Consider the following 21,346-nt stretch of genomic DNA (forward strand, 5'->3'; position numbering starts at 1 on the left):
TGCCTACCAACTTGGTCTGAATTAAGATTATCCCCATATCCTCTGGCCATTTCTTCTGTGTTGCCAATTTCTCAATGGATATGAAAAAAGCTTCGGCATCCTTTTTGACAAATTTTGCTAATGTTTGGACATATTTGTATATATCCTAACTAAGCAGTTGGCTATGATGAGTTTGCTCCCCATCATTTCTATGTGGTACTCGTTCTCCTGTCATTTGAATTCTTTTTTCTTCCATGTCCAGCTTTCTCTTTTCTACCACAACTCTCTTATTCCATTGACCCTTCTTCTCTCTCTTTTTCCATTTCTTCTGCTCGGGCCTTCCTCTCTTCTTTTCCTTTTCTTCTGCGAGGCCTACCTCTCTCTGTTCTTTTCTTTTTCCCTTTTGTTTTCTCTCTCTCTTTCCCTTCCTCATTATTCTCTCTAACTGCACCTTTTAATTTCATTTTCGAACTCTATGTTTTCCAGTTGCAATTTAGTTTTCTCCATGTCCATTACACGTGACTGTTTCTTTGCTGGACCTAAACGTTTGACTAACTCCATTATTGTTTCAGCTTTCTTCTTCTCCCTGGTTACACTCAATTAAAGCTGTATGCTAGACGACAGTGTCGTTTTTTTCTGTTTCTCAAAAGTTTCTTGGCAAGGTTGGGAAGCATCATCGACCCTAGAAACTCTCTAACAATGTGAAGATCCATTTCCCCCTTTACGTTTATTTTAAAGATTTAAGACTGTTCAGATCCCTCACCGAGGTTTGATTTAAATATTTAAGTCCGTTCGCATCCCTCCCTAAGGGTTTATTTAGCATTAACAATGTTCAGATCCCGGCTTTGAGCCCCCATTTGTTATGGCACAGAAGTTTGTTCCCTTTACCTCGCAGTATTATCCATTGTAATTATTTGTGAAGGAATTAGCTGTTCTCATTTAACGTTTCGAGGTTCATTCACGTAAAAACCTTACACTCTCTTTACATGAATAATTAACAAGGTATTTCATTTAGATAACCAGGAACTTTACCTGAACAAGTAACATATTAATTAAGGTATGGTTCGACTGACAGTTTGTTCAAATAATGCAAGGAACATTCATTACCAAAGCAGTAATAACAGAATTTTAGTCACTCTCAAAGAGGTTATACAACCAAGCTTCATGTTTTCTGCAAGCTTGTGCAGTTCTTCTGTGGTGGTCCGCTGTCTGTTAGTTATTTCTGACTCAGTATCTTTCGGTTAGATAGGTGGATGACTCTCCTAATGGTAGGGTGACGACCTGCTCTAGAGATTGTTGTGGGAAAAATGCCACTTCGGAGTCAGACAGGAGGTTTCAACAATACAGTTTTATTTTAACGAAGCTTCGTGGAGAAAAGACACTGGTACTCTGCAGCACACTAGACGCTACCTTCTCTCAATGAGACAATAAGAGCGGTCCATCTTTATATTTTTTACACAATAGATGGACCGGACATCTAGCCATTATCACATCGTTGTAGTCAAGTTGGTGATCGATCGTTAACACATCGTTGTAGACAAATACAGACAGATACAGACATAAGCATGTTAACATCGCATTGTTCTCTGAATGGATACATTGCCTACGTCAGTGACTATCAATGGTTGGGTTTCAGTCTATTAATACAGTAATTGGTTTTCCTGCATTTATGTATTCCCATTCCCATTTGTGGCTAATCTCTTTAACAGACCCTTTTGTCCTGGGACTGTCCTTCATCTAAAAGAGCCTCAAGACCTGGCTTCCTGCAGCATTTCTTCTCTGCATGTTTTAACTTCAAATAACTGACTGCACTAAAAGTCAGTGCCTGTTTAATGTCTCTTTACCCAAATAACCGTTTATGGGCCAGGCAGCCATGTTGTGTACACCTTTCCATGTTTTCCCCACTTCACTCCCCACTTTTGTTCGGATTATGACTTTATTAATCCCTAGACCATCAATTTTACATATATAAATCTTTGTTCTTTTTTCCTTCTTCATTCCTTCTGATGCCTTCGGGGATCTTCATTACGGGTTCTTCTTCGATGGATACACTGGCCTCCTGGCACAATTCCTGTCACCATCACCTTGCAACAGACTTTTAGGGATCCAACAATTAGTCAACAGGCAATTACAATGGAAATGTGTATGACTAATCCATGTAATAAGTAAGTTTCCCAGGACCTCCCGACTAGCCATTCCAGCCAGCTACTTCCTTTCTTGGGTCCCTGTCTGAAGCTATCAAGTTGTTCTCTGATGCTACTGATGACCTGTGTAATGTTATAGGACTCGTCTGTGACATGGGTTATGCATTTATTGCCTATAATTGTATACGCTCCCCCTTGTTGTGCTAACTGATAGTCCACTGCGTATCCTGTCTGTTGTGCAGATAATCTCAGTTCAGCCATTTCTTGGTTGACAGCCTCCAGCGCTTTTGAAGTGCTGTTTCCCAGGACTGTTAGTCCACAGACAATATGATTCCTATTCTTTGCACTAATCACTCCTGCTGCCCCCGCCCCCCCCCCCACCCCCCGCCCCGCCAGAGATAAGGCTCCAAGGAACCCATATCTCAGGGAGGATCCCATTGACACCGGGGCTTCCCAGTCAGCGCAGAATCCCTTGCTGATTGCCCGAGTTACTGTTCTCCTCCTAATATGCCCCTCCTGGGGGCATGGCACAGTCAGTGGACCTATTGTTCCTACTGCAAAACGGTTTGGGAGGTTTTGTGTTTCTGTCATGTAAGTACCATTGAAGAGGAACACATATCCCTTCTTAGCCCGGTAACATTTAGTGTCTCGATTATGAGTTTGTTCATATTGCCAATTGTTCGGTTTACTTGACTCCCCGTTTGATCCCACCACTTGGTAAGTTCAAATGGGTATGTCTATTTGGCTGGGCTTACGTGAGTTCCATTGCATTGTCCACAAATGAGCTGTCTTCCCGCGGTTATATTTACACATTTCTGTTCATCACAAGTGCAAATAAACTGTCCCGTGTTAACACGACAATGTTGATGGACACACTGCGTCTGTGCGCAGGAATCATTCTTTGGGACCAAGGCACAGGCACATCCCCATCCCTGCCCCGTAAAACAAAGCGGATCGCTTGCAGTGTCTGAACAAGCTTTTCTCCCACCTGTTGGAACCCCCTGCACACAGGATCTGTGGGGTTTACAAGTCCCACAAATCTCCCCTGTGTACCTCTTTTATATTTGCCAATTTGTCCCATACAGGGTGCATCTGATGTATGTACAGTATATAAGTCATGAGGGGGTCCACCCAGGGGTGGCTACAAATAGGTCTTCTTCCGATTGTGCTAACGGGTAAGATAGAATTCCATTCCGTGTAAATGTATGTGCGCTTTGTAAAACAAGTTATCCTCCAATCCAGTCAAATTAACAGTCGCGACAACGCAAAGTAGTACAGTTAAATAAACGATTACATACGTATTCGCAACCATCAAATATCAAACCTAACACTATAATTCGTATAATCTTTACAAGTTATATTATCTATTAAACCGCGCGCGCCATTCGTTCTTGCTTGCAGTCTTTGCCTGTGTTGAGGAAAGCAGTTGTTAGTTCATCAATTTAATTACTTATTTGTTCCCTTGTGTAATTTTAGCTGTGTCCAATGTTTCCATATACCTTGCCCTCTTATGTCTATACAGGCACAGGTGTCTCCACTAGTTATACATTCATATGGCCCAGTCCATTTTGGTGCACACCCTGGTTTGTCAGGTAATGTTTTCAGTAGGATGCGACTTCCCGCTGTTGGGACGTCAGGGAACATTTCAAGCTCTCTCTCTGCGTCTTTTATTTCCTGATTGTCTTTTACCAATTTGCGCATCCCTTTTAGTTGGGTGCTCAGTTCCAAAACGTATCTCCTGATTTTATCTGTTAGTGGACCGACATCAGTCCCACCTGTTATGATGCTTTCTGGTAATTGCATCGCCCATCCTGTCATTAGCTCATAAGGGGTTAATCCGGTTGTCCGGTTTGTGGTAGCTCTTAATCTCATTAGTATAGTGGGCAATACCTCTTTCCACATTTTTCCCGATGTTTGTATGACTTTCGCCAGTGCATTTTTCAGTGTTCTATTCATATGTCCCACCATTCCAGAACTCTGTTGGTGGTAAGGGATGTGAAATTTTTGTTTTATCCCCATTAATTGGCATACTGTTATTACCACCTTTCCAGTGAATTGCGTCCCTTGGTCCCAATAGATTTGTATGGGTGCTCCCCATCTAGGGATGACCTCTTCTGCCAATATCCTAGCCACCGTGGTAGCAGTAAGATTTGTAGTAGGGAACGCTTCTACCCACCCGGTGAACTGGTCTATAATAATCAGACAATACGTTTTGCCATGGGATTGTGGTAGTGTCCCTGTGAAATCTATTTGCAGATGTTCCCAGGCCTCGGCTGGTGTCCCATTTTAATTTTTATGGGTTCACCAGTGTTGTGTTGTGCGCACGTCACGCATCGGTGACAGTGTCGGGCTATATCACTTCCCATTCCTTTCCACCACCATTCCTTTCCTATCTTAGTTATCATGGCCTCTCTACCCACATGTGAGAGTCCATGATGCAGTTCCAATAGGGTGTTTTGTATGCACTCTAGTGCTATTACCTTATCTTCCCGTCTCCAAATGTTGTCAATCCCTTTGACTGCTCCCTGTGCTTACCATTTCTCATTTTACACCTTTGGGGTATCTTCATGTAAGTCCCAAATGTCTATTTCGTCTCCTGTCTGCTCTCTCGCTGCTGTTGGCAGCTCGCCAATTGTTTCCTGTCCGAAGGGTAACTGTGCCGCCCTATCTGCGGCTTGATTCCCTTTAACGTTGAACCAGTCCGGGTTATCTCCTCCTGGTTCTTTCTGGTGCGCTTTAATTTTGATTACTGCGTCTTCTCTAGGTTTCTCGCGAGCTCTCAATAATGCCTCAATTCTTTGCTGGTGCTTAATAGGGGTCCCTCCCGTAGTTATGAACCCCCTTCTTCCCCATGCCGTCATGTAGTCATGTATGACTCCGAATGGATAGCGACTATCTGTATAGATGTTCACTGTTTTACCTTCAGATAACTCTAGTGCCTGTGTGAGTGGCACTAGTTCTGCCACTTGCGCGAATAGACCTCCATCAATCCTTTCTGACCTTACTGTCTCTAATTTGTCATTCACTATTGCCCACCCTGTTCGTGGTGATCCTTCCACATATTTGCGTGACCCATCGACAAAAAGGTCCTCCTCAGCTGTTATTAAGGGTATATCCTTTATCCTACCCTCTCCTTCGTCCATATCTATATCCCCACAATTGTGTGGTTCTCCTTCGCCTAAAATCCCGTCTGCTGGGTTGCTCCCTGTATCCCTTATTATTGTCATGGACTTGCTTGGAGAACATAAGAACATACGAAATAGGAGCAGGAGTAGGCCATCTAGCCCCTCGAGCCTGCCCCGCCATTCAATAAGATCATGGCTTATCTGAAGTGGATCAGTTCCACTTAGCCACCTAATCCCCATAACCCCTAATTCCCTTACCGATCAGGAATCCATCTATCCATATATGTGATTTACACATATTCAACGAGGTAGTCTCCACCACTTCAGTGGGCAGAGAATTCCAGAGATTCACCACCCTTTGAGAGAAGAAGTTCCTCCTCAACTCTGTCCTAAACTGACCACCCTTTATTTTGAGGCTGTGCCCTCTAGTTCTAGCTTCCTTTCTAAGTGGAAAGAATCTCTCCACCTCTACCCTATCCAGCCCCTTCATTATCTTATAGGTCTCTATAAGATCACCCCTCAGCCTTCTAAATTCCAACGAGTACAAACCCAATCTGCTCAGTCTCTCCTCATAATCAACACCCCTCATCTCTGGTATCAACCTGGTGAACCTTCTCTGCACTCCCTCCAAGGCCAATATATCCTTCCGCAAATAAGGGGACCAATACTGCACACAATATTCCAGCTGCGGCCTCACCAATGCCCTGTACAGATGCAGCAAGACATCTCTGCATTTATATTCTACTTCCCTTACGATATAGGCCAAAATCCCATTTGCCTTCTTGATCACCTGTTGCACCTGCAGACTGGGTTTTTGAGTCTCATGCACAAGGACCCCCAGGTCCCTTTGCACAGTAGCACGTTGTAATTTGTTTTCAATTTAGATAATAATCCAATTTGCTATTATTTCCTCCAATGTGAATAACCTCGCATTTGTCAACGTTATACTCCATCTGCCAGATCCTCGCCCACTCACTCAGCCTGTCCAAATCTCTCTGCAGACCTTCTGCGCCCCCACACGATTCACTTTTCCACTTATCTTTGTGTCGTCTGCAAACGTTGTTACCCTACACTCAGTCCCCTCCTCCAGATCGTCTATATAAATGGTAAATAGTTGAGGCCCCAGTACCGATCCCAGTGGTACGCCACTAGTTACCATCTGCCAACCAGAAAAACACCCATTTATTCCGACTCTCTGCTTCCTGTTGAATAGCCAATCCCCAATCCACACTAACACTCTACCCCCAACTCCGTGTGACCCAATCTTCTTCAGCAACCTTTTATGAGGCACCTTCTCAAACGCCTTTTGGAAATCCAAAAACACTGCATCCACCAGTTCCCCCCGTCAACCGCCCTACTCACATCTTCATAAAAATCCAACAAGTTCGTCAAGCACGACTTTCCCCTCATGAATCCATGCTGCGTCTGCTTAATCGAACCATTCTTATCCAGATGGCCTGCTATTTCTTCTTTAATGATGAATTCCAGCATTTCCCCAACTACAGACGTTAAGCTAACCGGCCTGTAGTTACCCGCCTTTTGTCTATTTCCTTTTTTAAACAGCGGTGTAACATTAGCCATTCTCCACTCCGCCGGCACTACCCCAGAATCCAACGAATTTTGATAAATAGCCACTAAGGCATCCGCTATTACCTCTGACATTTCTTTCAGTACCCTGGGATGCATTCCATCCGGGCCCGGGGACTTGTCCACCTTCAATCCCGTTAGTCTAGCAAACAATGCCTCCCTGGTAACATTAATTGTATTGAGTACCTCTCCTCCTACCAACCCTCTATCGTTAATATTCGGTAAACTATTTGTGTCTTCCACCATGAAGACCGACACAAAAAATTCATTTAAAGTTTCAGCCATTTCCTCATTTCCCACTATTAAATCCCCCCTCTCGTCCTCCAAGGGTCCAACATTCACTCTTGCCACTCTATTCCTTTTCATATATTTCTAAAAGCTTTTACTCCCTCCTATGGAGGTACGCGGACAGCTTCCCACTTAGCCCTTCTCATGTTTGAGACTAACCTTAGTTTTCCCGTGTTCAACATTTCCACCAAGGTGTGTTTGGTGTGAAGGATTATATTCCCTGTCACGATTACTGGCTCACTAACCTTTACGGTCCAGGCAGCACAATCCAAGGCGGCTATGCACCTTGGCAGTCCGGTGACTACCGGTCCTTCGGCGGTGGAATAATACCCAATGGGTCTCTTTCTGCCGCCACGGTCCTGTGTTACCACTGCGGAATAGAATCCTCCCTCATTGCAGCAATGCATATGGAAGTCCTTATTAGAATCGTGTAACCCTAGTCCAGGGGCTGATATCAGATCTGCTTTCAGTTTATTGTAAGGCTCTTCCTGCTCGGGTCCCCATTCTACGGGATCTAAAGCTGGTTTTCCCCCTTTGACTAGTCTTTGCATGGGTTCTGCTAATTTTGCGAAACCTGGGATGAAACTCCGGCTATAGTTGAATAGTCCTCGCACCTTTCTGACCCCTCTTATGGTGACGGGTCGCGGCATTTTTTGTATCGCCTTCTTTCGGTCCATTGGCACTTCTTTAAGTACTTGGGATGTAAGGTGTTCAAGGTATAGGACCTGTGTTTTCCTGATCTGTGCCTTTTTGGAGCTCACCCTGAACCCTGCGGTTTTTAATTCATTCAGTAATAAATATAAGGCCTCTTGGTGTCCTGACTTGGACTCCGAAGCTCTCAGGATATCGTCTACATATTGTAGGACCATACTACTCTCTGGCAGTTCTACCCTGTTCAGGATGTCACTCATTGCTCGATGGAATATAGCAGGGTTGTTGTGGAATCCCTGTGGTAAACGAGTCCAAGTGTACTGTCTGTCTCCCACTGTAAATGCGAATTTGTCTTGGGATTCTGGATCCAATGGTAAGGACCAGAATCCGTTGGCTATGTCCAATACTCTGAATATTTCATGCTCCTGTGACTGTCCATTTAGGATTGTCGAAGGGCTTGCTACAATGGGGTGCAACTTGGACGTGACTTTATTGAGTCCGGTGTAATCTATCGTGAGCCTATAACGTCCGTCAGTCTTGCTCACTGGCCATGTTGGGGAGTTAGTGGTACTTTTGGTTTCTCTCGGAATCCCCCTTTCCACTAACCCTTTAACAATCTCCTCTACAGCTTTCTCTGCCTCCGGTTTTATTGGGTATTGTCTGTGTGGCTTATAGTCCGGTCCCGGTACCTTTATTGGGTCCATTTTAGTCAAACCGGTATCTAACTTTGTTTTAGCCCAGACTCCGGGGAGGGAAGCACACTTGGCTCCGAACCCTCCTGTCTCTAGTTCCCAATTCCTGGTGGTGACTGTGGCCACCTGAATGGTTTCGAGGTGACTTGTAAGTTTCCCTATTCGAGTTTTCCGACCGTCCTGTCTTGGCCAGATTAATTCTCCCTTTCCACAGTCTATCAGAATCTCATACTCTTTCATCAGATCATTTCCCATCATTGTACCCTCGTTATTTTTGCACACATAAAACCTCATTGGTATATACAAATTATTTATTTCTACTAACGTGGTCTCGCTCAGGGAGGCGGGTGTTTTGTTCCCTCCTATCCCGGTCAGATAAATCATTTTATTTGTCGTGGGTATGGGTAGATCGGTGACAGATATGGGTGCTCCTGTGTCCACTAGCATCTTACATTGCCTGCCCCCTACTAGTGCTGACACATAAATCCTTCCCTCCTTTTTATCCTTGTGAATGGGGGCTGCAGACCGTCAATCTTGCTGACCCCGGAGGTCCTGTGGTTCCTCCGGTTCTGCTGTGGTCATGGATCGGATGGCGGGTCTCCCATGCTTATTCCAACACACTGCTTCTGTGTGTCCATATTTATTACAATGGCTGCAATGTTTCCCACTGTTCCCAAATCTGATCCCTTTTCGTGGAGTCCCGCAAGCCCTCGCAAAGTGTCCTTGCCGGCCACAATTGAGGCACGTCAGTTCAGACTTTGTTCCATTCCCGTGACCGTCGGCTGCCACTCTTTCTAGCCTTGTTCTTGCCTGGGATTTCTCTTCTCCTGGTACTCCGCTAGCCCACTCTACCATCTCATCGTAATCTTGGGACATAATCTTGGGCGGCACGGTAGCATAGTGGTTAGCACTGCTGCTTCACAGCTCAAGGGACCTGGGTTTGAATCCCGGCTCGGTTCGCTGTCTGTGTGGAGTTTGCACATTCTCCCTGTGTCTGCGTGGGTTTCCGCCGGGTGCTCCGGTTTTCTCCCACAGTCCAAAGATGTGCGGGCTAGGTTGATTGGCCATTCTAAATTGCCACTTAGTGTCCCGGGATGCATAGGTTAGAGGGGTTAGTGGCTGGATATGTGGATAGGACCTGGGTGCGATTGTGGTTGGTGCAAACTCGATGGACCGAATGGCCTCTTTCTGCCCTGCAGGATTCTATGATTCTATAATCACTCCCATTTTTAGGATGACCTGGTGAGCGCTCGAGAGTGCATCCTTAAAAGCCTGGAATGAATGTTCGATCTCCTCGACCTGGGTTCTCTTGTCCTGAGCACTCTTGGTATACCTGGAACAATCGTTCTCTGTATTCAGAATCTCCTTCCCCTTTTAACTGTTTTGTTGTGGTAATTCTGCCCCAGTTAGTGGGTGCATTCCCTAATACCCTCTGAATCTCTGCTTTAAACTGGGTGAAGGGTGCCTGTTGGGCATCTATCTCTGAGGTTAGGGCGACTGCATGTGTCCACTGTCCCCCATTATAATCCTGTGCTGGAGGAGCGACGGGTCCACTTGTTACCTGCCTCCACTTATCCGCTGGACAGGCTGCCCTGACCAGCTGGTGTACATCTCTCAGGTGTAATTGGTGTCCTAATAAGATTGTGTCTAATTCTTCCCAGAATTTAGTGTTTGTGCTTCTCGGTTGTAACTTGCACAGGGAAGCCATCATCTGCTGTCTCTTAGCTGGGGTGAATGGTTGATAAGTTGCCTTTGGTCGCGCATTTGTTCTCCCTCGGGTTACTGGCGCGAAGTTGTGTTCATAGAAATCATAGAAACCCTACAGTGCTGAAGGAGGCCATTCGGCCCATCGAGTCCACACCGACCACAATCCCACCCAGGCCCTACCCCCACATATTTTACCTGCTAATCCCTCTAACCTACGCATCCCAGGACTCTAAGGAACATTTTTAAACCTGGCCAATCAACCTAACCCGCACATCTTTGGACTGTGGGAGGAAACCGGAGCACCCGGAGGAAACCCACGCAGACACGAGGAGAATGTGCAAACTCCACACAGACAGTGACCCGAGCCGGGAATCGAACCCGGGACCCTGGAGCTGTGAAGCAGCAGTGCTAACTACTGTGCTACCGTGCCGCCCTAGCACGTTCTAGCGCTTCCCACTCCTCTGGAGGGGCGGTTGGTCCCTGTTGTGTGGACCCATAAGGAGGTAGAGGAACAGTTTCCACTCTCCATTGCTTTTCTTCTAAAACCTGGTTTTGCTTCTCCAGTTCCCTCACTCGGGATTCTAATTCTCTAATCCTTTCTGTATCTTCACTCCAATTCTTAGGAGAGGCGACTACTTGCTCAATTAGACCTGCTAACTGATGTATTAACAATACTCCTATCTTCTTTGTCTTGTTTCTCTTTTCCTTATCTATCCACTTTCTCTGCTGCTCTAAGGTCTGAGAAGTATCCCAGCCATCCTTTTGCATTCTCTTTATTAACTCTTTCCTGTCTGTCATGTAAACTTCAATGAGGGAACCTGCAGATCCACTTTTAACTTCGTTATCTGCCATTTCGCAGACTTCACTAACCCCGGCCATGGTAAAGTGTGCTCTCTACCATAGGCACTTCACTACCCCCGGCCACTATTACTACCCGACCAACGTATTTCACTACCATCTCAGGGTTTCCATTTATACTCACGGCTTCCACTATTCCCACCTCGGCAATGTGCGTCTCCACCGAAGTCCGGTTTAGGTCAGAGTTGATCAAGCTCCTTTTCCGCCCCGCTTTTACAACATTGACAGTACAGTTTTCAAACTTCCATGCAACCAGATGGCAACTCTGCGTTTGTTCGCCACTAGAGTTTGATGTTAACCAACCTCTGCCACTTGTGCTTCACAATCCTAAGTGCCCTTGGTGTCTCTTTGCCCACTTCAATTCCTGACCATCGCGTGGGAGAGTTCTCCTCTTTACAGACGGTCTAATGCTGGGTTTTGAGACAGGCACGACCTTGTCCTCTTGTCGGTCAGCACAAGCAACAGTTACTTATCACTATCAGCAGTTAGTACTTATCACTATATCATATACAACAATACTTATTACTACAAATACCCCTTCAGTTTAACCCCTTTCAAACTGTATTCTTGACCTTGTCTGACTCCCACAGGTTCAGTGATCTCTACCCCGGCTTTCCGATCGTGGCCAATCGATCGGAGCTTAACAGCTACCAGCATTAGGGTCCTGGCCGACTGCTGGGAAAAATGCCACTTCGGAGTCAGACTGGAGGTTTCAACAATACAGTTTTATTTTAACGAAGCTTCGTGGAGAAAAGGCACTGGTACTCTGCAGCACACTCGACAGCTACTTTCTCTCAATGAGACAATAAGAGCGGTCCATCTTTATACTTTTTACACAATAGATGGACCGGACATTTACCATTATCACATCGTTGTAATCAAGTCGGTGATCGATCGTTGACACATCGTTATAGACAAATACAGACAGATACAGACACAAGCATGTTAACATCGCATTGTTCTATGAATGGATAGATTTCCTACGTCAGTGACTATCAATGGTTGGGTTTCAGTCTAATGATACAGTAATTGGTTTTCCTGCGTTTATGTATTCCCATTCCCATTTGTGGCTAATCTCTTCAACATACCCTTTTTGTCCCAGGACTTTCCTTTATCTAAAAGTGCCTCAAGACCTGGCTTCCTGCGGCATTTGTTCCCTGCATGTTTTAACTTTATATAACTGTCTGCACTAAAAGTCAGTGCCTGTTTAATGTCTCTTTTCACAGGTGACCGTGTATGGGCCAGGCAGCCATGTTGTGTACGCCTTTCCATGTTTTCCCCACTTCAAGATGAATGTTGGCTTTTTGACTGGCTGCCCTGGCATCTGGAGATGTTCCCCCAGAAAAGGCTTTTGCTTTGACTTTGATACCTGCGAGGACCTCACAATTTTCTTACACCAGGATTGGTTTGATGCTCTCAACACCATCAATTTCAAAACTGATAGGCTCTTCATAGTAGATTGTCCTTTTTAAACTGAGAGGTTGGATGGATGTAACTGGCTGTTACCAAGTCAACCCCGATGCTTGGTCCTTTGAAACAAATGTTGCAACCTGGAGTCTCTGTGTACTCTGGATTTTAGCACAGAACTTAGAAACAGCTGTTTTCTTTCCCTCTCGCATTTTAAAATCAATTCTTTTAGATCTTTGTTAACATTCTTTATATCTTTACAAACTCAACGTGACAGCAATTAATTAAAGTGAAACTGCTATATCCGAAATTGGCTGTAAATAATAAACTGTTCTTGAACATCCCACACGAACATTTCCGATATAAAATGCTGCTTCGAAAGAAGATTCAACCGGATTAATCCCCATCAAAGGAGCTGCTGAGTGTAAAATATATCTGTACCGAATAGATCGTGCCAAACTGTTGTCCCACTGATGTGAGATCCGAAATCAGAGTTTGAAGATCTAAATTGATTCGCAAAATTAGCACTGGCGACATAGGTAAATGTATTTTCTGAGAGACAACAGTTTGTTACGATCTCGGATGCACAACCTCAGCGTTTGGTGGAGGCAGGGCCAATTGCAGCCTTTAGAGGGAATGTGGTAATTCGGTAATAAGGGCATTCGGCCTCGCTGAACAGCTGATAGACAGGGAGATTGAATGACCACATTCTCTCATTCTGTTCTGTACGATCCTGACCGTTTTGATGAAAGAACGTAATTCTAGATTAACATTTCAATGCTTGCTGTATCCAGCTGCTGGTTATCAGGAGTAGGATGACATACAGCGACTACTAATGAGTAAAATTTACATTTCATTGTCAATAATTACGTTGCGAGTTACTTACTGAGGTCAATGTTGTGAAGAGATATTTATTCATCTGTAATACATACATATACTTAACAGAACGCTTCTCGAAGCCAACATTGCGTGCAGAACCTGGAGCTGAAACATTTGAGGGGCAACAGCTCAGAGTGATATGCTTTGTTGAAAAATCACATTCCAGTAATTCGCTCAAATACGCATTTTACCATAATGGTGAAGATCTGAACTTTACTTCAGCTGCGGATCTCACGCTCACGGAGGCAGCTTCTTTCAAGGATTCTGGCGTATCATTTTGTGAAGTAAATGATTTGGCACATGCTCTGAAAAAGGAGAGTGATGATATTCATATTTCAGTAAGAGGTCAGTATAACTACCGGAAATTTCTTTTCATTTTTCATTTCAAACAATTTATAATGGTATTACAGCCCAAATATGTGTAGACTACATTCACGTGACTACATTCATGCCACTCGATGATCATGTAGAGCCACTTTCTTGGAACAAATTAGTTGAAATCGTAGTGCCCCCTGTGTTTGTGTTCATAACAACTACTGAATTTGATCAGAAAAGTAGATGTAAAATCTGTGAACTGGGAAGAACAATGCACTCTCATTGGGCTCTATTTTACCATTATGTCGCGCCCTGGTATAGTCGGGTGTGAGGCCATTTACGCGATCCACACCCGCGTCTGCGCAGATGACCACTTTTCTGAAACCCGGGAATGGCCGCTATCCGCTTCGCGTCCAAAACGGGCGCAACGGCGACTTAAATGCATTTGCATGTATTTCAATTGAATTAATGAACTGCACTCTCAACTTTACCAGCATCTCCCCCTTTACCGCCACGTTCGCCGATCCGGAATCGCGCCGAAATGAACCTGCTGAATAAAGGTATGACTCGGGCGCTCCAGCTGCTGAAGAGCGAGTTCAGAGCTTCCAACAGCTCTCTGACCCAGATCGATGGTGGGGGGCGGGGGGACGGAGGAGGGTGGCGGGTCAGATCATTCTCTGTTTGGTGGGGGGGAGGGGTGTGAGGACAGATCGTTCTCTGGGGGAGGGGCGGGGGCAGTGAGGCCAGACCATTCTCTGGGGCGGAGGGGGGGGGGGAGGAGTGAGGCCAGATCGTTCTCTGGGCGGGGGAGGGGGGGGGGTAGGGGAGGATTGAGGCCACATCATTTTCTGGGGTGGGGGCGAGGAGGGAGGCGATTAAGCTTGATCTGGGGGTGGGGGGAGGCCCGATCGCTCACTGGTGGGAGGGGGCAGATGGACCTCTGGTGGGGGGGGTGGGGGATTGGGGGGCAGGGAGGTCCGCTGCCGCACTGTGGGCGATCGGTGGGTGGGGGGGGAAGGGGGCAGGGAGTCGCGATCGGTCTGGGTAGCGAGGGTGTGGATGGACAAGGGGGGCAGTGATGTCTGTGGGGGCCATCGCTCCCGCTTTTCACTCCCGGGCCACTTTCTATCTCTTTTTCGGCCCGGGAGCGAACTGACACCAGTGTGCTTTTTCAATTTTATTTCTAACTGTGCGTGCGCAGTTCAGAGCTCCATTCGTTTCGGCCGCCCTAAGCCCCGCCCACAGCGTGAATGGGCCCCGCGATTCTTTTTTCAGGCTGAGTGCTAATGGGACCGCCTGAACGCAGATTTCCAAGTCGGATCTGAATTACGCCCAGATTCAGCACTTCGAATGAACATGGTAAATCAGGCCCATCGTGTGTAAGTTCAGCTTCCACTGATATAGGTGATATCAACTAAGCTTCTATAACACAGCTCTCGCCTTTTTGTCTTCCATCCAGTTCCATCAAAATTAAAATTGTGCACACAAAACAGGTTGGAGGAATGTTACGTCATTTTGTCCGACATTCTCCCCGGTTTATAAAAAATGAGAGGCGAATCCATTTAAACACATGATTTTGAAGATGCTTGCAAGTTATATACTTTTAAATTGGCTCCTCTGGTCAAGAAATGTAAAGCTCAGGGACACAGTTCCAAGATAATGGGGCACTCAGATAGGGCTTACATTAAAAAAAACCCGTACAGACGAAGGGCAGAAGTGGGCCATTTAACCCCTCGAGCCTGCCCTGCCGTTCAATTTAACCATGGCTGATCTGTTTAATTGAATTCCACAGTTTCCCTCGACCCGCGATAACCATTTATTCGTTGTTCAGAACAATGTCGTCAATCTTTGCTTCAAAAAAATTTCAGTGATCCTTCTTTCACTACCACTTGAGGCAGAGAGTACGAACATTCCGAAAGAAAAAAAATCCTCATCTCTGTCCTATAAGAGCGACGCCATAATTTTAAGGCGGTGCACCTTGTTCTGTGCAGAACGCCAAGGAGAGATATTATTTAAGCAAAGTTCTGTCAACATCGCACAGAATCGTACGGTCTTCAATCAAGTCACTCCCCATTGGCTAAATTCTAGTCGAAATGTTCATTCCACGTATCAATCGAGTAAATCTCCAACTAACAGCCTCCGCTAAATTTACATCATTCTTGAATTCAGGAGACGAAAACTGCACACAATGTTCGAAATGCGGTCTCACCAGTGCCTTGTATAACTGAAGCATGACATTGTTCCTTCTATGTTGAATTTCTCTCCTACCAATGGAAATCATTCATGAACTTTTTAAATTGCATCTGCATACGAACGTTTTGTGAGTTAATGGAAACATAAAATCCCTACAGCTCAGAAGGAGGCTATTCGGCCCTTCAGCATGAACCGGCTCCCTGACAGAGAATCTTACTCCGCCCCTCTCCCGTGCCCTATCTGTGTAACCCCACACATTTACCATGGTTAATACAAATAAGCTGCAGATCTTGGGACACTCGCTGCATTTTTCTTTTACCGTGCTAGTCCACCTAACTTGCAAATATTCAGAGCGTGGGAGGGAACTGGAGCACCCAAAGGAAACCCACGCAGAAATGGGGAGAATGCGCAAACTCCACACATTGCTGCCTCACAGCACTAGCTGGTGCTGTGAGGCAGCATTAGTAACCACTGTGCCACGGTGCCACCGACATATGCACCAGAATAAAAAAAATCCTCTGCGCCTCAGCGTTTTGCAATCGTTCTCACGTTCCCTGATACTCTGTTTTTATTTTGACAAAAATGAAAATCTGAACACTTCCGCACACTGTTCTCTCTCAATTAGATTTTAATCACTCAGCGAATCGGATTGTGCCGGCCAGTAAAATATGTGTATCCTAACGTAACTAAAAGTTCTTCTTACCTTGGCGTTACCGACAATTTGAATTAACATGCCTTCACTCTGCTCATCATTGTCATTGATATATATTCTGAATTTCAGGCCCCAGCAAAAGCTCCGCGAGACTTAACTTGTCACATGCTGCCATTCACAAAAAAATACACATTACTGCATACCCTCTGTTTTTTGCCAGCCAAGCAATCTACTGCCCAATTTAATATGTCACGCCATGAGCTTTTGCTTTGCAATAACGTTTGATGTGTCACTTTATCCAATGTTTTCTGGAAATCCATATACACAACATACGTTACTCCTTCAAAGAACTAAAGTAATCGTGTTCAACATTCTTAAGATATATTAAAACCATGCTAATTCTTCTCATTATCTCCGCGATGGTCTACGTGCCCAGCTATAACCTATTAAATATTTAATTCTGATGTATTTCCACGACGGATGTCAAGTTATTTAGCGTGCAATTTCTGAATTCTATCCCCTTATCTTCTTGAATAGAATAATTTATATTTGCTACTCTCAAGATCATGTACTAAATCGAGCAAATATTTGGCGATTAACACCAATGCATCTGATATCTAATTAACTAGCTCTTTAAAGACCATGCAATCTCATCTATCAAAGCTCGGAGACTTTTCAGCCCGCATCTCTATCAGTTTGGTCAGCTCTGTTTCCTTAATAATTGCTATTTCAACAAATTAATCTTCCCATTACCACCCGATTTAAAGCTATTTTAACGTTTCTTGGAAACTCTGTAATAAATGCAGCAGCAACATGACCGTCCATTACATACGCCATTTCCTTCTCATCTGTTAACGCCCGATCCCCTCTCTGCAGTTGACGAACACTCACGTTTCAGGCTTTCCTCCTGTTCAAACATTTGTAGAAGCTTTTGCCATGATCTTACATTCCTGTCTAAATCGCATCCTTTCATATCCTTCTCCAGGTTAACATGTTAGTCATTCTCTGATAGCTTTTGCAATCTGGCCAGTCGGCTGTGCAGCCATTCATCCTGTTGCCCTTGTACGTTTCTTCCTTCAGTTTTTTTTTACATGTTTCAGTTAACCATGGGTGTTGGCTACTTTCTTTAGATTATTTCTAACAGCAGGACATTACTTATTCTAAGTATGCTGACTTGTCTCTTCAACGTCAGCTGCTCCTTCTCTATTGACCTATCCATTGCTTTTTTTGTTACTCCTGTGCACGTAAACTAGCTCAGCTTCCATTCCCACGTATTTGACCTTATTTAAGTCGAAAACTCTAGTCTTAGACATATTTCTTCTCTTTGGAACGATTGATAAACTTTAATAATACAGTTTCTGCTTCTTACGAAAGTCGTTATTCTGAGGTAATTTCTTGAGCGTGTTACATTATACATCACTAAGTCTAAAATAACCTGCTTTCTGGTTGGTTCCACAACTTGCTGTTCTAAGAAACTATCTGGGAAGCATTTTAAGAGCTCGCACACTAGGAGAAAGATGAGGGGACATTTATTGAATCAAAGGATTGGGAATCTTTGTAATTCTGTATCGATAAAGATAGTAGATCATCTATTGTTGCATGCATAGAATGCGAGGGTAGACACCGGCTGGCCGTCTCAGAGAATTAAGCAACATAGAAGCTGATAAGGAAATTCAAGGCCAAAATCTGACGTGACCGTATTAAATGAATGAGCAGATACAAGGTGTTTGGTTGAGCTTGTATTTCGTGTGTTGTTCCACGCAGATGCACCCTCCATGAAGGTGCATTGTACGCCACGGTCAAAATCTGAAAATGTCGCCTCTAATCTAGTCTAGTTGAATCAATGACGAACATGTACTGAGCAGAAGTGTCAGGCCACTTTTATTGGGGAGCAAACCTTAACGGCATCAAGGTAAATATGCTATAAGCAGTTTTTGCATAATATGTAAACCGCAATCCATTAACGCCTGCTATCTGCTTGCACTGGTTTCCCGCAATATCACGGTAACATTTTCAATTACTAACGATCTGAGGTCACTGCCATTGTATCCTCTATAATATCGGTTTTTAACTTACATCCTGCTTCGTTGTACCTCATTATCATGTTTACAGTGGCAATTTCACTGGAATGGGAATGCAATAAATATCGCGAGGGTGACGGATATTGTGGAGGTCATTGAATTCTATAGAACTGATTTGTCAATAGCTATGTTACTACACACGAAGATGTAACAATTACAGCATCTGTGAAAAACAGATTAAGTTGGCTTCATTTTTGAAACCTGAGGGAGAGCAGCCTGGGGGAATTTTACCGGGACGTCCGCCCAAGTTCCGTTCGATCCCGCTGGAGGCCAGTGGAGAATGCCATACTTCGAGCCTCGCCCACCCCCAAAGTCGAGACGCGCGTGCCGGTAAAAGAGTGCAAGTGATGATCGCAAGTCCCCCGCCGATCTTCATTCCAACTTATTTCAGTGGAGTGTCAATCTGTCGCTCAGACAACACAAGAGAATATCCGTATTCTCAGATGCCAACTTCGTCTCTATGTCAAAGTACGTGCTGTGGAAAGTGACTGCGTGAAGGCGTTTCGTTATAAATTGGTGTCGGCATTTGATATGGACTGGTAATAATCACTTTTTTAAAATTCAAAAACATGAATTGTGCACATCAGAATTGCTATGTAATAAAACTGTCTGCTGTATGTTCTCATAGAGGCCTTCAGTACGCTTACGTTGGAAGCTGAAACTGAAGATCAACTATTTGAGGGCCAACAGTTAAAAATCATCTGTTTGGTTGAAACAAATCCGTCTAATTCTTACTTGGGATACTTATTGTTAGCGCGAGTGGGTGAACACGACCTTTTCGGACTCAGTCAGGTTCAACAGCGGAACAGGTTTATTAACGTCGACGGAGGTGCAATCAGGACATACAAACAGCACTGTCCCGAAAGCACTCTAAAAGCCCGCCGCAATGGGCTCGAACTTTGACACGTTGTATAATTCAAATGTTAATGTTTTGTTTCCAGTATTTGACTCTCATCATTCTGTTTTGATGTTTTAGGTATGGTAATCGTTAATGTCGATGGCTTTATCAATGGTCTCGAATCTCGGGGGTTTCTTGAACAATGGGTGTTTGGCTGATCTCAGGAAGTCCTTTGAGGCCAATAAGGCTTCCTGATATCACTTGATTAGTTCAATGCTGCTGATTTGATTAGATGAGGGGGGTACCTTTACTTTAGTTTCATTGGGTGCCACCCTGTCTGACTCTCTTTTATGTGTTAGACCTTATTTGCATTTTAAAAGCATGTATTTTGCCTGCTTGTCTGGATCTGTCCCTTTTAATCTTTAATGGAGGGGTTCTGACTGCAGTTTGGCCTGTTTCATATTATATACTTAACTTCATAAATTTGTTGTCCGCTAACAGTTCTCCCCTGTCGGTCGGGAGCGGACTTGTCTCGCCTCCCTCAGACCGATTTTCCCCTTTAACATATTTTGTGTCCGGTGCTCCCTGCATTTGCATGCTGCAGTCATGCTGTTTAGGGGAGCCCCGAGGTTTGTCAGATTAGGTGTACGTGGGAGAAATCGTCCCGATTTGTCAGTCGCCCCACCTCGCCAATCGTTCTGATTCGCTTTCTTCTTGCTTTGGTTTTCTTGTGTTGGCGGTATGTATAGCACGTCGCTATTCCCCAAGAGTATATGTTGGATAGTGATTAGTACATGTGAGATTATCCGGATCCAGGGGTGAATGTCCACGTTTAGGCCCCAGTCCCATACACTCTGTGCCCATGTTTGGCTCTGTAGGGCTGACTCTGTGTCATGCTCTAGGGTTTTGATGTGTGACTGTAATTGGTGGCCCAGCCGAACGGAGTGTCCCACTTTGAGGCGGAGCTCCCTCAGCACTTCGGCTAGGTGTGGACGGGAACCTGTTCTGGCTCTCGGTAGTATTCGAGGTCATCTCTCAGTGGGTCCGTGCCATTAAGTGTCGGAGTCTGTCTACTTCGAATGTTGGTGATGTGGGCCTGGCCAATGACGACTGGTCTGCGAGGGGTGAAACAAAAGTTTGGGCTGGGGATCGGACATGTCAGCATGTTATATACAAAGGATGTCTTTGTTGTGGCTACGCAGTACCAGCCTCGTCCTCCATATCCTGCCCGGGCAAACTGTGGATCTGTCGGTATGATTTCTAGAGAACAGCCCTGTGTTTGAGTAAACCCACATTCAGCTGTCTCTCTTTATTCCAGTGGGTGAGGGCAAATGGTTATCTCTCCCCTTTGTTTGCATCCCGAGAGGGAGGCGCTGGACGTCACGCCATGCCTTGAGATGGCCGTGACTTCAGTTAGGTGGTAGCGGGGGGAGGTATTGCCCTTGACAACGCCAATGTTCTCGATCTGGAAGATAGGGAATGGTGCCGAGTCTTGGTGTAACTATCGGAATCAATAGGACCAGCCCTACTCCTGTGTCCTCGCTGACCTCGCAGTCGGGGATTACTGGATACACCCGCGTCATTCCTTTCAGGGTCCGGTTATCCAGCACCCCCTGCTGATCAGCGAGTTATGCTAGCTGGGCGCTGTCAATCCAGTCGGGCACCTCCCCCCTGTGTACCTGGTCCAAATTATGTCGTAATTGGGCTATCATCCACAGACCATACGCACGGCACAGCTGCCCCTGTTGTACCCGGGCCGTGTTCTCTCTCTCTCTCTATCTATGAGGGGGTTAATGGTACAGACGTGCGCTTCCAATATCGTGATCCAATTTAGTTGGATATGGGCGCCCTCCTCCCCTAAAAGAGCCTGCTCGGCCTGTTGGTCTAGTGACCGCTGCGGGATATCTTTCATCGCCCCCTTTAATTGTTCGATCTTATCACTGAGGCCCT

At 45.2% G+C, this 21,346-nt stretch overlaps 1 protein-coding gene across 1 annotated transcript in view; it reads left to right on the forward strand.

The window, feature by feature from the left end:
* The window catches only part of LOC144494053 (Fc receptor-like protein 3), a 33,243-nt gene extending 13,629 nt beyond the window's left edge, over positions 1-19,614 (forward strand). The window contains exons 4-6 of the mRNA XM_078213631.1: positions 13,384-13,662; positions 19,187-19,345; positions 19,535-19,614. Coding sequence (XP_078069757.1) covers positions 13,384-13,662; positions 19,187-19,345; positions 19,535-19,614 — 518 coding nt within the window. The remainder of the gene's footprint in view (positions 1-13,383; positions 13,663-19,186; positions 19,346-19,534) is intronic.
* The last annotated feature ends 1,732 nt before the right edge of the window (positions 19,615-21,346 follow it).

The sequence above is a fragment of the Mustelus asterias genome, chromosome 5 (assembly GCF_964213995.1).
Source record: "Mustelus asterias chromosome 5, sMusAst1.hap1.1, whole genome shotgun sequence".
NCBI lineage: Eukaryota > Metazoa > Chordata > Chondrichthyes > Carcharhiniformes > Triakidae > Mustelus > Mustelus asterias.